We start from the raw sequence: 15,364 nt of genomic DNA, 5'->3' as shown, positions 1-15,364 counted from the left end.
GAGGATGGTGCGGTGGTGTTACGCCAGAATGCGGCTTTCCCACCTCGCAGTGGACACAGCCTTATGCCTGATGTCAGCTCCTTGTTTAGCTGGTCTCTTCACTCCCCCCCATTGGGTTGTTCTTGGGGGTTTATTTACATGAGCTTTGCCCTGTGCATGCCCTCTGCTTGTGTTTGGATGGCACACAGGGTTTAGGTGCTGCACTCTGCTATGTATTTGTCATGAGGCAGCCTCGGGAGGTAAGGCCCACTTCAGGCGTAAGTTGGCATATTTGGTTGGCCCCAGCTTCAGCTTCAGAGCTCCAGCCAGGCCTAGGGCTCGCTCGACCTGGGCTCCAGTCCTGTCCGACTCGCCGTGGAGTCAAGCCCTGCTCATTGACTTCTCCAAAAAGAGACTGGGTCTCTACCTGCCCCAGCCCCAGCTCCAGAGCTCCAGCCGCGTATGGGTGGAGGCTACTGAGTTTCTCTACAGAGGACTCCTTTGGCACCCCCAGTGGGTCTGTGTGCACACTCTACAAGAGGGGTGTCGTTGTCTTGGCCCATACACAGATGGATGTGTGTTTGACATATGGAGGGCGACAGGGTGGAGTTTCTCCACTCTTTTGTTTGACTCTTCATGTGGGAGGTGACTGACCCTCTGCCCCACGGGCTGTGTTAACTGCTGGCAACGGGGAGGTTTGGCCTCTGTGTAGTCGCACCACTACCTGTCGCTCCCCTATAGCTGGGCGTTGGCATACTGTGTGTGTGGTTCTGGTGGTGGTGGGGCCCTGCCCTGGGAAGTTGCGGGGCCCTCACTGCACCGTATTCCGAATGGTGCCCTCTGCATAGCCACGACGTGTGCGGGATTGGAGGCGGTCCCATGAGTAATAGGTCGCAGTTCCTGCGATAGGGAACATCTGGGTTATGTATATAACCCCAGTTCCCTGAGAAGGGACCAGACCTATTACTAGGTTGAGCACACGGCGTCTCTGCTGAGGGGCTCAGCAGCGAAAGAGGAAGTGAGATGGGCGTCAGTGCAGTAATAGCCGCCGTCGGTGGGCGGACCCTAGCTTGACTGACACAGCCATCTGCCATTCGGCTTGATTAAAGATATAAAAAATGCTTCGTGGATCAACCAAGGTCGATCATGTCCCATGAGTAATAGGTCTGGTCCCTTCTCAGGGAACTGGGGTTATATACATAACCCAGATGTTTTCAGTATAACATTCGTAGGGTTTTATTGTAGCATTCTTATTTCCTCTTTTCTGTAGCAGTGTGTCAAATCAATTGTGCAGTGTCACATCAATAAAGGTTTGTAGTATTTTCTCTCTGTGATCGTGCCTCTGTAGAAAGAGAGAAAATGGCAATTAGAGAGGGAAACAGAGACAGAGAGAGCAGATACAAGGCATTGAGACAAAACATCATCAGTGAAACTTTACAATTATAGATGCATTAAATGCATTAATACAACTTAGTATATAATAAAAAACATTTGTTGATATTTTCATCCTTAGTTAATTATTTAGTCTTTATAATGCTTTTTATGCATCCATAATTATAAAGTGTTACCGCATCGTCCCTAAGCCATCTTCATCCCTAACCCTCCTCTCCCACCAGGGACGGAGACCAGCCGCTCCGAGTCCGCTCGCTCCCGCTCGGCCCGCAGCGGCACGTCCACCCCGCGCACGCCGGGCTCCACGGCCCTCACGCCGGGCACCCCGCCCAGCTACTCCTGCCGCACGCCGGGCACCCCCGGCACGCCGCGCACGCCCAAGTCCCTCAGCCTGCTGTCGGGCGAGAAGAAGGTGGCCATCATCCGCACGCCGCCCAAGTCGCCCGCCACCACGCCCAAGCAGCTGCGTGTCATCAACCAGCCGCTGCCCGACCTGCGCAACGTCAAGTCCAAGATCGGCTCCATCGAAAACATCAAGTACCAGCCCAAGGGCGGCCAGGTGAGTCCTCGGGTGGCAACAACAACAGCAGCAGCAGCAGCGACGTCAATAGCAGGAGCTGGAGACAAGCATGGCTGCCCTTTATCTCTCTAACTCTCACTTATTTCTGCTCTCTCTCTCTCTCTCCCTCGCTGTCATTCTCTCTGTGTGTCTCTCTCCTTCTCACTCCCTTTCTCTCTCTCTCTCTCTGTCTCTCTCTCCCTCTCTGTTTTTGTCCATCTCTCTCCCACTCTCTCTGTGTCTTTGTCTGTCAGTCTCTCTCTGTTGCTGCCAAGGCTGCTGCTCTTAGATGGCTCTTGCTCTTAGATGGCAAATAAACTGAACTCAGCTGTCCTGTCCTGTCCACCTCTCTCTCTCTCTCTCTCTCTCTCTCTCTCTCTCTCTCTCTCTCTCTCTCTCTCTCTCTCTCTGTCTGTCTGTCTGTCTGTCTGTCTGTCTGTCTGTCTGTCTGTCTGTCTCTCTCTCTCTCTCTCACATATCTCTCCTCTCTCTCTCTCACATATCTCTCCTCTCTGTCATATAGGAGAATCTTCTGGCTTATCTGCACTGTAGTCTTCCTCCCCACTGCTGTGCGCTCTATGTGTAACTGTCACACCTGTGTGTGTTGCTCGCTGTGTTCGCTGCGTCTGCTTTGCTGTTTCCCAGCTTGTTAGATCATGAGCAGGGGAGAGGAGTGAAGTAGAAGCTTTTTTTCCTGTAGTGAACTAACGCTAACCCTATCATGTTAGCCAGGAGATACACATACTCACTCACACAGGCACAGATAAACAGTCAAACTGACAAGCTATTTCTTTTTCTTCTTTTCCTAAGAGTACACAAATCTAAAACATACCGTACTTTGTACATGATGCACATACAGTATACTGCAGGCCTACATAAAAAAGAGGCAAACACAGATTATGATGCTGTTAATTTGACACGACACTCCGGTGATATATTGGTTGCTCTCACTGATTGCTGTCAGTTTTGTGCCGTATACCGGCAGCGAGTGAATTAGCATCGAGCATGTTTTACAAGGCTCCTCTAATGGCCTGACAATAGCCAGGCGTGTTCCTCTGGCATATTTATGTCTGATGGGCAAGCGGAAATCTGCAGTGCACCAGCAAGTACAGCTCTTTAAAATAAAGCTATGTCAATAGGGAGCATAAATATTGAAATCAGGATAGATTGTAAACCACTGTGTGCAGTGCATGGTGGACAGTCGAGGTGTAGGTCTTCTTCAGTCTTTTCTACCAGCCAAACAGAAATTTCATCAGCATTTGGCCGGTTTGGCTGGTGTTAATTTAGAGCCCTAGTCTTGGATGTTTTATGCCCTCAACAGTGGCTCTGAGGCAGAATGTCTGTCAGACTGACATGCTACTGAAAAAAGGGGCAGGGTGTTGGGGTCAGGGTTAGGATAAGGATTAGTTAGTGCCAAGGGTTAGGGTTAGGGTTAAGGTTGGGGTTAGGGTACTGACGTGTGTTACGGGGAATAGAACGTACGGGCGCGGTCCATTGATATGTCAGTGGGTTAGGGTTAAGTCTTGGGTTAGGACCAGTAGACAGAGTAGTAAATAGCATGATGGGTGCTGTGGTATGGTCTTAACAAGATGCAGCCTTTTTACATGACACTGTATATTTAGCATATAATGTGGAAGCATAAGCATTTGCTAAATATAATGTCATGTTAAGCTATTCAGGTTGAAGGTGGTTCTCAGGTCATACGTCACATCAAGAAGGTCAATGGTTAGATGCTGTGGGTTAGGAGTTAGTCAGCACTGGAACAAAAGGATAGTTTGGTCTTAGGTTGGTATTCTGAAGGTGCTCTTTGGTAAAAAAAAAATTGAAAGCACTAAAGTAGAAGTATCTAAGGCACTCTTCCAAAAAAGTTAAAATAACTTAATTTACATGGCTAAATCATCGTAGAAAAGTTAAAAACACCAACATGTTTCGGCCAAGGTGTGGCCTTCATCAGGGCAGAGTCAAACAAGTCAGCACTGGCTTTAACACTGGCATGGTGTTAAGCCACATTTGGATAAAATGGCAAATATATGCCTCTAACTGTGCGACTGATGAGCAGAGGCAGAGAGGGTGGCCATTTTCTGCTCTTTGCTTTCATGTGGACATTTGGACAGGGAGCGGGAGTGCCCGTAAAGGCTATTATGGGACAGGAAATGATCCAGTGGAGTGCAGATGGGAGGAGAGGTCACTGCTCAGGACAGATGCAGTCTGGCTGCTCCCAAAGCTCACACACAGGCAAGCACACGCACACGCACACGCACATGCACACACACACACACACACACACACACACACACACACACACACACACACACACACACACACACACACACACACACACACACACACACACACACACACACACACACACACACACACACACACACACCAAACACATATACCCCCCTTCCACGTTGAGCTTTCCCCCCTGCATGACTGCAAATGTCTCCCTGGTTCAGGCTCCCCAGGGGAAAGGCTCTAACTGAGGATGCCATTGGTTGCCTGGCTTTTAGGGGTGAGTGGCTTGGCACAGGATGGGCACTGACAGGCAAGCCATTGCACTCATGCTCCCTCCGGTCTAGAGGCTGGAGTCTGGAGTCCTGCGGCCCATCCAATGTTCAGTAATGGCTCCAGGGAAGCTGACAGGGGGAGACAAGTGGGTCAGTTGTCCTGGGCCCAAGAGTAGAGGAGCCCATTAGTGGGTCTCCCCATTATATTATACAGCATGTGTTAGGTGTGGGGCTCTTTTGGAAGACTTTGTCCCGGGCCCGGGAAAATTGTCAGCGGCCCTGAATGGCTCCATTCAAGTTTGGCAAAGTAATGCCGGACGGCTTTCACCTTCTGTGAACTTGTGGTGTATTGCTGCTGTTCTTTTTTTTGTCAAAAGATATTTGTGATTGTGTTGTTATTACTGAGTTTGTACAATACAGTGCTTTGGGACTGGCCATTGTATTTCATAGACCATGCCTGTTTACCTTATGTGACTTTTAGATTATTTTAACTTGAACTGTTTTTTTGTGCATCTTACATTTGAAACATGCAGTCTCAGCAATTTGTGTATGGATTAAAAGCGTTATTGATAGCAAATTACGCAGAGTAGCTAGCGCATCAGGCATTGTTAGTGTTAGCATAGATAGTGTGAACATGTAACGGTGTGCACCACACACAGAGTGATGGAAAAATGTACAATGTCGCAGGAGTAAATCAAATATAGTATCATTTTTGGAGTATAGGGAATCAAGATTGTTGGAAATATATACGCATAATTCGAAAAGATGGAGGAAAGGAAACAAGAGGAGTTGGTAAAGCACTTGGACTGTCGACAGGGAAGGTTAAAAAAAAAAAATCATGATGGAGACCTGGATGGGATTGCAGGGAGAAGGAAGAAAGAGATGAGGGGAGGAATGAGATCAGATGAGATGGGTAAAAAGTTGGGGAGAGATTCTCAAGTCCTTTTGATCTCTGTGAAGCTTTGGCATCTGCCGTGACTCAGCAATGCAAGGTGGCCGGCGGGCGGGTGGGCGGCACCCTCTCCTTCATAGATCCTGCAGTCAGAACAGGCAGAGAAGCGATGCAGGGTTTTTACAAAGGGCTTTCACAGCTCAACCGAGCCCCATCTCTCTCTCTTCCCATCTAATTCACAGCCTCCCTTCCTAGCACTCTGCTACTCGTCTCCTCTCGTTGCTTAATGTGGTATTGTGTCACTTTTTGAGCTGGTGAAAAGGCCGGGTGCTGTTTTTGTTATTTATTTGCAGGGCTGTTCACAATCTGAGTGAAATGTGAAATGAGAAATCATTATGCGTGCTTCATTCTTTTTCCTTATCCCACAGTACACTCTCTATTGTTGTTTACCAGTGTTTGGGGTGGCTCGTTTTTCTCCTTTTTAAAAAAAATCACTACACTGTGAGCCAAAGCCACCTTATTTCCATAGAGATTTTTTTTCTCTACTGAAACCTAAGCAAGCAGGATTATTAAAGCTGCACTGGCAACAGAGAAAGGGGGTTCTATATACTTTCATCTGCATGAGGAGAGAAATGCAAAACCAAATGGGCTCTGCGCTGAAGGAAGAAGTATTATGAACACCTGCACATCTTTGGTCATGGCTAGCCAGGCCGAGCCCTCCTGTAGTGACGCAACACCTTCAGCGTTGCTTCTAGTCCGGCCAAGAGCAATATAAATATCGTTTCTGAGCTCCGGAAAACTCGGGAACTCCTCCCACTTTGTCAAGAAAACCAAGGGAGGCGAGTTAACCATGCCGTTTGGGACATGTTAATTGTTATGCTCTTGGTCAGACTATGGGTGAATCCCATTACACCCCTTAGCCCTACGTCGATCCCCTTTGCCTCCGTTTTGCGCGTCCACGTGTAGGCGTAGTGGCATCCCGATTCAAGTTCAGACAGATGGGTAGGGGTTCGGCGAAGGGCTTTCATCCCCTCCGCGCGGAGATTTTCCAACACCTCACTCCACGGATGGAGGGCTTCGACAGATTTCCCTGAATGCATTGCGATTGCATTTAAAAATGGGCGGCAAACCGCGGCATCCACAACAGCACACAAGATTAAGTATTTTCGTCGCAATTGTCAGTTTTAAAGTGGTAATAATTATTTATTGTACTAAGTTTAATATTGTCCTAATGTGTGATGGTCCTTTATCTGTGAAACGCACATGAAAAACGTTAACGTCAACCTAATACATGGAATTAGTGACAGCTGTGAGTGTCATTCCGTGATTGTTGAAGGGGCATCCCAATCCATAGGGGTTGCGTTTCAAGCCCTACACCTTGCTGCTTTGTTTGAAAGCATGAGGGGCAAGAGGAAGGCAAAGGGGTAGGGGTGGAGATTAGTAATGGGAAAGGCCCCAAGTCTCGAAGAGATTTGAAAGTCGATGATAATTAGGCTAGTTCAGGGCCTCTACTGGACAGATGTCCCTCTCCATGGCTGGTATTGCAGTTCCTTCTCTCCTCTTCTGTGAGTCCTGTTCCAACTAGCATTTCCCAACTCAATTTCTTCTCCCCTTCCCTCTTCTTTTTTTTCACTGCATCACTCCGATGCGGCCTGCAGAGCGCTGTAAGCCCACTGTTCCAAGCAGCCCCATTCTGTGCCAGGATGGTTCCCAGTAGAGCCTGAACTTCTCATTCGTATTACGGTCACATCTTAAACCATAGGCCTGTTCTCCTGGAAGCCCTCCAGACTCCCAGCTCGTACCTCTGACGGCCCCTCGTTCTTCTCCTTCAAACTTTTGGGTCCTGCTTAGTTATGCAGTCGTGTTAGGCGGAGGCAGGGAAGTCAGCAGGAAGGGCTCACTTGTCCAGGGCCCAGGGAGAGCGGGGACCCAGAATTGGATTCTCATTATGTTGTATGTATTGAGTTTGGGGCCCTTTCAGATGCCTTTGTCCTGGGTCCGGCCAAAGCTGTAAGCGGCCCTGGGCGGTGGGAGCGCTGTGCTGTGTGTTCATGATGCAGGCTGCTGCGTGAATCTTGCCTCGGGGCGACATCAATCCCGCCTGCCCTTTTTGTGATTCTTACAAGCACTAACAAGGCAAGCAGTGCGAGCGAGAATTGAAGGTTTATCACATTTGACACTCATAATTTAGTTATCCCGTTGCCAGTGTGCATGGCTCGGGTGAGTTGTAGCAGTTGCATGCCAGTTCTCCGGCATGACAGAAGTAGGCATGTAAAAACTGTGCACATAAAGTATCCATTGTTATTTGAATAACGAAAAAAAAAGAAAACATTCCCGGCACCACAGAAGGATACCATTAGCTTTGCTGCTTTATTTTTACAGTGCACTGCTCAGGCACCCACCGTTACCACATGAATTGCAACGTTCAATCTCGTTCGCCCTAACAACAATATCCCTCTTGTGTGCAAGGCCCCAACACACTGTATGTTACAGCCTGGAAAAGCCACATTTTACATAAAAGCCCCTGAAATAGAAGAAACTCCCACCGTACGCCACCATAGTTTTCACTTGGACCGAGACTCTGGTCGGCTCGCATTACATGTTTATACCCCAGTTTGCCGTCATAACACTTAAATAAAGGCGAAAGACTCCTTGGCTTGGTTTTCATTCCAACTGGTTTATTTTAAGCTCCAAGCTGGAGCTGCTTATAATGGCCGACATGTTTGAAAAGATGGAGGTCGGCAGGATAGCGAAGCTGTGGCGAAGCCCCCAACCTTAATCCTTCAGATTACTTTACCGTAGTGCTCCTCTCCCTGATGTGTATTGTGTGTGTCCCATTGCGCCTGCCTGGTTCTCTTGGCTCGGCTCAAGACAGCCTAGTTGTGACTGGTCCTTTTGGCAGCTGGCCTATAGCAAGTCTTTCACCAGGCCCAACACTCCCCCTACACACTACACCCTTGACCTAGCACTGTCCTCCTCACCCCTCTCCCATCCTGACATATCCATGCGAAAGGGCCACTTGTCCCGGGCCCAGGAAGAGCGGAGCGGGGGCCCAGAATTGGATCCTCAATCATATTTTACTGTATGTATTGGGGCCCTTTCAGATGTCTTTTTCCTGGGCCCTCTGTCCTCACCCCTCTCCCATCCTATTAATGGCACCCATGCCTGACATATCCATGCACAGTTGAAACTTCCCCAGTTACAAACGGCTCAAACGGCCTTGGTAGCCGGACTAGCAAGCCTCGCCCAGGGCTCAGCATCCTACATCCCCGATCTACTGTACTGTAGTACCATCAAGGGCACTTCAGGCATCGCATACTGTTTAGGGTGGGATTTTAACCTGCAAGCTTCTGGTCTGTAAACGCTCTCCCTAACCATTAGGCTTGTGCCATCCTCTCCCCCCCTCTCCCATTCTACTACGTAGTGGTTACCATAACGGATGTGTCCATGCATTGTTTTTTGATATCTGACCAAAACTCATTGGCGATGCAGCTATCATGCCTTATCCCAGGTCCCACCCCCTACTTCCCACTCCCTCACCCAGTGCCTTCCTCAAACCTCTCCCATCCTACCTGTAGCAACCATGACTGACGTGTCCATGTGTTTTGTTTTGCTTTCTGACCAAAACCCAGAGGCCGTACGGCTAGCACGCCTAATTCCCACTCAACCAGTGCTATCCTCACCCTTCTCCCATCCTACACACTGGCAACCATGACTGATGTGTCCATGCGTTGTGTTTTGCTTTCTGACCACAACCCAGTGGCTGTACACCTAGGCTAGCACACAGAAGCTAGCACCCCTAATTCCCACTCACCCAGTGCTACTGTGTCCTTACCCTTCTCCCATCCTACCAGTGGCGCTGGCAACCATGACTGACGTGTCCATGCGTTGTGTTTTGCTTTCTGACCGCAGCCCAGAGGCCAGTCGGCGGTCCCCGAGCAGGGCGGCCGTAGCAAGATGTTGTCGTCGCTCCTGCACCTGGTCTCTGTGGCTCTGTGTTTGTCCGCCGCGCACACAGTCACCTGGCCGCTCGTCCTGGCCAATGACCCGCTGGTATTCTGTATACTGTACCTACAGTAGCTCACTGTACACTGTTTAGCAGTTGACAATCTGGTATACTATACTATACCTACAGTAGCTCACTGTACCTACAATACTATTCTATACTATACTATACCTAGAGTACCTACACTGTACACTATACCCTCTGGATACTATACTGCATACTGTACCTACAGTAGCTCACTGTACACTGTTTAGCAGTTGACAATCTGTTATACAGTATACTATACCTACAGTAGCTACTGTACCTACTATACTATACCTAGAGTACCTACACTGTACACTATACCATTTGGTATGCTGCATACTATACCTACAGTAGCTCACTATACAATATTTAATAGTTGACCCTCTGGTATACTATATACTATACCTACAGTAGCTACTGTTTCTACTATACTATACCTAGAGTACCTACACTGTACACTATACCATATGGTATGCTGCATACTATACCTACAGTAGCTCACTGTACAATATTTAATAGTTGACCCTCTGGTATACTATATACTATACCTATAGTAGCTACTATTCCTACTATACTATACCTAGAGTACCTACACTGTACTGTACAGTACACTATATTCCTTGGTATACGGCATAGTGTACCTACAGTAGCTCTCTATACACTGTTTAGCAGTTGACCCGCTGGTACACTGTGACTCACACTCCCCTTAGTGCTTGACCCTGTGCTGTACTGTGATGAATACCTAGCTCATTGTCACACCCATAAGCCCCTTAGTGGGTGACCCTCTGGTACACTGTATACTATACCTACAGTAGCTCACTGTACACTCTTTAGCCAAAACAGTCTCATCCCAGCCTTTGACGAGGCTGCATTTTTTGACGTTGAGGGCATACATGACATGTCACATGTTGACTAGGTGGCCTAAACCTAGACCTTTCCCTAACCCTAACAGTCAGTGAATTTTTGCGGCCACAAGGGGGTGCCTTTGAGGTGCACGTCCCATTTTGACTCCATGGGCATACTTTAGACGTCAAAAATGGGCATGTAGCAGTTGACCCTCAGGTATGCCGTGAACACAGTACCTACCTCAGTCCACAGATGTCCCTCTCGTCCACTGTATACTATAGTACCTAGCTCACTGTCACTCCCTCAGGCGACTTAGAATTCCTTTTCTGTGGTATACTGTGAATTCCTCACTGTCACTTCCCAGGCATTTAGTAGGTGACCCTCTGGTTTGCTGTGATTGCCTACTGTACCTCACTGCTCCCTTAGCAGTTTACCTATAGTATAGTACTATAGCTAGCTCACTCCCTTACTTAACTTAAAGTGATACTGTCCCATTTTTGTAAATAACCTCATATTACACCTCCCCCTGAGTTAAATAATTGAGGTTTACCTTTCTCCTGTACTTTCAACCGTTCTCTGAATATGGCAGTGCAAATTTGACCTCCGTGCTAGCAGTTAACATTGAGTCCTATGAGACCAGCTGGCAGCTAACTGGTCTCATAGGAGTCAATGTTAACTGCTAGCTTGGAGGTAAATTTTGCGCTGCCGTACTCAGAGAGCGGTTGAAAGTACAGGAGAAAGCTAAAACTCAATTATTTAACTCTAATAGATGTGTAATATGAGCTTATTTCCAAAAATGGGACAGTATCACTTTAACCCTTACTTGACGCTGTGGTAATACTGTGAGTACCTAGGTACTGTACCTCACTGCTCCCTTAGCAGTTGATCATTTGGTGTGCTGTGAATATCTCACTGTCACTCCTCAGACATGAATGCCTTTTTTCCACTGCAGGTTTTCCGGTAGGCCTGCAGCCCGACAAAGCGTGACTCGGCCGCCACTTTTTGCTTCATGATTGAGCTGTGTCATGCCTATTTGAAAAGCAAAAAGTGGCGGCCGAGTCGGCGCTTTGTACTACCAAAAGAACATCAGTGGAAAAGAGTCTTCAGTAGCTGACCCTCTGATATACCGTGAATACAATATATCTGTCAGTCCCCAGGCCCCTTTGCAGCACTTACCGTACTAGCTCCTCAGCATTCACACATGCGATGTAGCAAAGATACATGTATGCATGTATGCATACATGTATATAGTATATGCAGCAAGACTACAGTGCACACACATACACACGTAGTTAAACACACACACACACACACACACACACACACACACACACACACACACACACACACACACACACACACACACACATAGTTAAACACACACACACACACGCACGCACACGCACACACACATAGTTAAACACACACACACGCACGCACACGCACACACACACACACACACACACACACACACACACACACACACACACACACACACACACACACACACACACACACACACGCAAACACAAACACAAACACAAACACACACACACTCACACTCTTAGCTGGTGAAGGCAAGACTATGCAGTTCTGTGCCTTAGTAGAGGCTCTTCTCCACCCGTAGTGTTATGTTCTCCTGTGCTGGAACAGATCTGTCAGCTGTGACTGTTGGATCTTCTCTATTGTGGTACTGCTCTCCTTCACTGTGTACTGCCGTAGCAATGCATCTATTGTACTAGTTACCCTTCATTGGTTTGAGACAATTCATTCATTCGTCTTCAGAGAAGATGGCGATTCACAAGCACCCCTGTGTGTGTGTGTGTGTTTTTGCGTGTCCGTGTTAGTTTGTTTTTGTGCGTCGTGTGTCATGTGTGTGGTCCTCCATGTATGCCGAGCTCGCCATCCTCCTCCTCCATCTTCCCAAACCCTCCATACTACATGACATACATGATGAAAATGGCAGATGTTTGTCAGCCTGTATGTGTGTGGTGCTGGTGGTGGTCACGTCTGTCACGTTTTTTTTTTTTTTTGTCCCCATCAGCTCGTCGATTTGATTTAAACAGAGCCCACGTTTATGATCTCTGTATTTTTCTAGATTCAGATTTTAAACAAGAAGCTGGACTTCAGTCACGTACAGGCAAAGTGCGGATCCAAGGATAATCTGAAGCATTCCCCCCGTGGAGGCAATGTATGTACCTGCTCCAGACCCCTCACCTCACCCTTTCTCTTCCTGCCTGCCTCTATCTGTCCCTCCCCCTCAACTCCCTCTCCACCACTCTCTAGTGACAATGACACATACCACATGACCTGCACTGTCAAACATTGCAAGCCAGTTAAACGTAAAAAAGCAAGTTGTCCTGCTGCCTTAAGTTTGTAAGTTATCTCAACTCGAGAATCACGGGTAACTCAATTTCAGGCTTTCTCAAGTTGAGTTAAACTACAAACTTAAGGCAGCAGGGCGACTTACTTTTTTATGTTTACGTAACTGGCTTGCAATGTGTTACAGTGTGGCTGCCCCACACTTAATCACACTAACTGAATAGACATAATATACAGCACATATATAATACACTAGTAATACTGTAATTTGCTGTATCTAAACACAGTACATATACATGTACTATGACTACCGGCAGGCTTGTATTCGCAAATGTCTTGTTCATGCACAATAAGGGATTTATTACCAATTTAACCTTAGTAAGGACCTAGTAGGCCTTAGCGTTTGCTTAGTACATGCCTTACAAGTTACTTATGCAGGCATTGGCATTGTATGTATTAGTGCTAAGAGATGTATCCCTAAAATAAAGTGTTACCGACATAATATACAGCACATACAGTGCCCTCCATAATTATTGGCACCCCTGGTTGAGATGTGTTTTTTAGCTTCCAATTATTTTATTTTTTTTCTAAATAATATGGGACCTTAATGGAAAAAAAGACAAAAATCCAACCTTCAATACAAGTGCATTTATTCAGTGGGGAAAAAATCCCACATAAAGAAATAATTATTTGACATCAAATAATGTGTGTCACAATTATTAGCACCCCTGGTGTTAATATTTTGTACAACCCCCTTTTGCCAGCAAAACAGCACCTAATCTTCTCCTACAATGTTTCACAAGATGGGAAAAGACAGAAAGAGGGATGTTCAGCCATTCCTCTTTGCAGAATCTCTCTAAATCATCCAGAGACCTGGGTCCTCTCCTCTGTACTCTCCTCTTCAGCTCACCCCACAGGTTCTCAATGGGGTTGAGGTCAGGGGACTGAGATGGCGATGGGAGGAGCTTGATTTTGTGTCTGGTGAACCATTTCTGTGTAGATTTGGCCATATGTTTAGGGTCATTGTCTTGCTGAAAGACCCAGTGACGACCCAGCTTCAGCTTTCGGGCAGAGAGCAACAGATTTTGATTTAAAATGTCCTGGTATTTCAAAGCATTCATGATGCCATGCACCCTAACAAGCTTCCCAGGGCCTTTGGAAGCGAAACAGCCCCACAGCATCACTGACCCACCCCCATACTTCACAGTGGGTATGAGGTGCTTTTCAGCATGCGCATCTTTCGTGGTACGCCAGACCCACTTAGAGTGTTTGTTGCCAAAAAGCTCAATCTTGGTCTCATCTGACCAAAGCACACGGTCCCAGTTGAAGCCCCAATACCGCTTGGCGAACTCCAGACGCTTGCGTTTATGATTGTGAGTGAGGAAAGGTTTTCTCCGTGCATGCCTCCCAAACAGCTTGTTGGCGTGTAGACAGCGCCTGATGGTTGATTTGGAGACTTTGTGACCCCAGGATGCTACCATTTGTTGTAATTCTGTAACAGTGAGCTTCGGAGATCTTTTGATTTCTCTTACCATCCTCCTCACTGTGCGTGGTGGCAAAATAAACTTGGGTCCTCGTCCAGGCTTGTTTAACACTGTTCCAGTTGTTTTGAACTTCTTAATTATTCCTCTCACAGTGGATATGGGCAGCTGCAGTTGAGTGGCAATCTTCTTGTAGCCTCTGCCTGACCTGTGAAGGTCGACGCACATCTGCCTCACTTGTATGCTGTGTTCCTTTGTCTTTCCCATGTTTAAGAGTGGATAAGAGAAATGGCCTCGGTGTCACGTCATATTTATACCCCAGGGAAACAGGAAGTGATGAATTACTAATTAAATGTTCCTACATACTCTGGTAAACTTTGTAAACTACTGTAGAAATGACAGAAATGCTTCAATTATATTTATTTCCTGGGAATTGTTAAGGGTGCCAATAATTGTGGAACAGGTGATTTAATGAAAAATAATTATTTTTTAGTCAGGGATTTTTTTATTTTCTTACAATTCATTTGAGTTGAAGGCTACATTTTTCTACAATTTTCAGTGTGACAGTATTCTTCTGCAATAAACACTGAATTTATTTTAAGGCTTTTAACACATCTCAACCAGGGGTGCCAATAATTATGGAGGGCACTGTATATAATACATTATTTACTGTATCTAGGCATCGATCCTTGCTTCACAAAGTAAAAACCTTGTCATGTAATTGCTGCTGACTGTGCGCAGGTGGTTACATGGGTTGCTGGGCCATCTTTCTGTCTGATGATCATTAGGGCCAGCTGGTTGAGGAAATGGCTGGATTAGATTTTCATCAGATGTGTGGCAGGGTTTTTACTCTGTGAAGCCAGGATTGGCATCTCTGTAGAGTGCACACACACACACACACACACACACACACACACACACACACACACACACACACACACACACACACACACACACACACACACACACACACACACACACACACACACACACACACACACACACACACACACACACACACACACACACAGGGCCCCCACTCCTCTCTCCCTCCCAATCCTGCTCTCTCTCTCTCTCTCTCTCTCTCTCTCTCTCTCTCTCTCTCTCTCTCTCTCTCTCTCTCTCTCTCTCTCTCTCTCTCTCTCTCTCTCTGAACATGCATGACCTGGTCCTTCGACAAATGCGTTGGCGCTCCATTGAATTCATTTTAGCCATGATGACAACTCAGATGATGTTGCACATTCAGAAAAGTTACATGCTGCCCCAAATTCAGCAAAAGCGTTTGTCGAACACACGTGTGTCCATATTTTTTCCTCTGAGCCTCCTCTAAATTCCGAAGCTGTCTCTAAAACA

General features: G+C 46.9%; 1 protein-coding gene across 1 annotated transcript in view; it reads left to right on the top strand.

Moving 5' to 3' along the window:
* The window catches only part of map2 (microtubule-associated protein 2), a 48,696-nt gene that overhangs the window by 26,179 nt on the left and 7,153 nt on the right, over window positions 1–15,364 (top strand). Inside the window, exons 9-10 of the mRNA XM_063213445.1 lie at window positions 1,596–1,930; window positions 12,307–12,399. Coding sequence (XP_063069515.1) covers window positions 1,596–1,930; window positions 12,307–12,399 — 428 coding nt within the window. The remainder of the gene's footprint in view (window positions 1–1,595; window positions 1,931–12,306; window positions 12,400–15,364) is intronic.

This window comes from Engraulis encrasicolus, chromosome 13 (assembly GCF_034702125.1).
Source record: "Engraulis encrasicolus isolate BLACKSEA-1 chromosome 13, IST_EnEncr_1.0, whole genome shotgun sequence".
Classification (NCBI taxonomy): domain Eukaryota; kingdom Metazoa; phylum Chordata; class Actinopteri; order Clupeiformes; family Engraulidae; genus Engraulis; species Engraulis encrasicolus.
The sequence above is the reverse complement of the archived record's forward strand: the minus strand, read 5'-3'. Positions and strand labels throughout refer to the sequence as shown.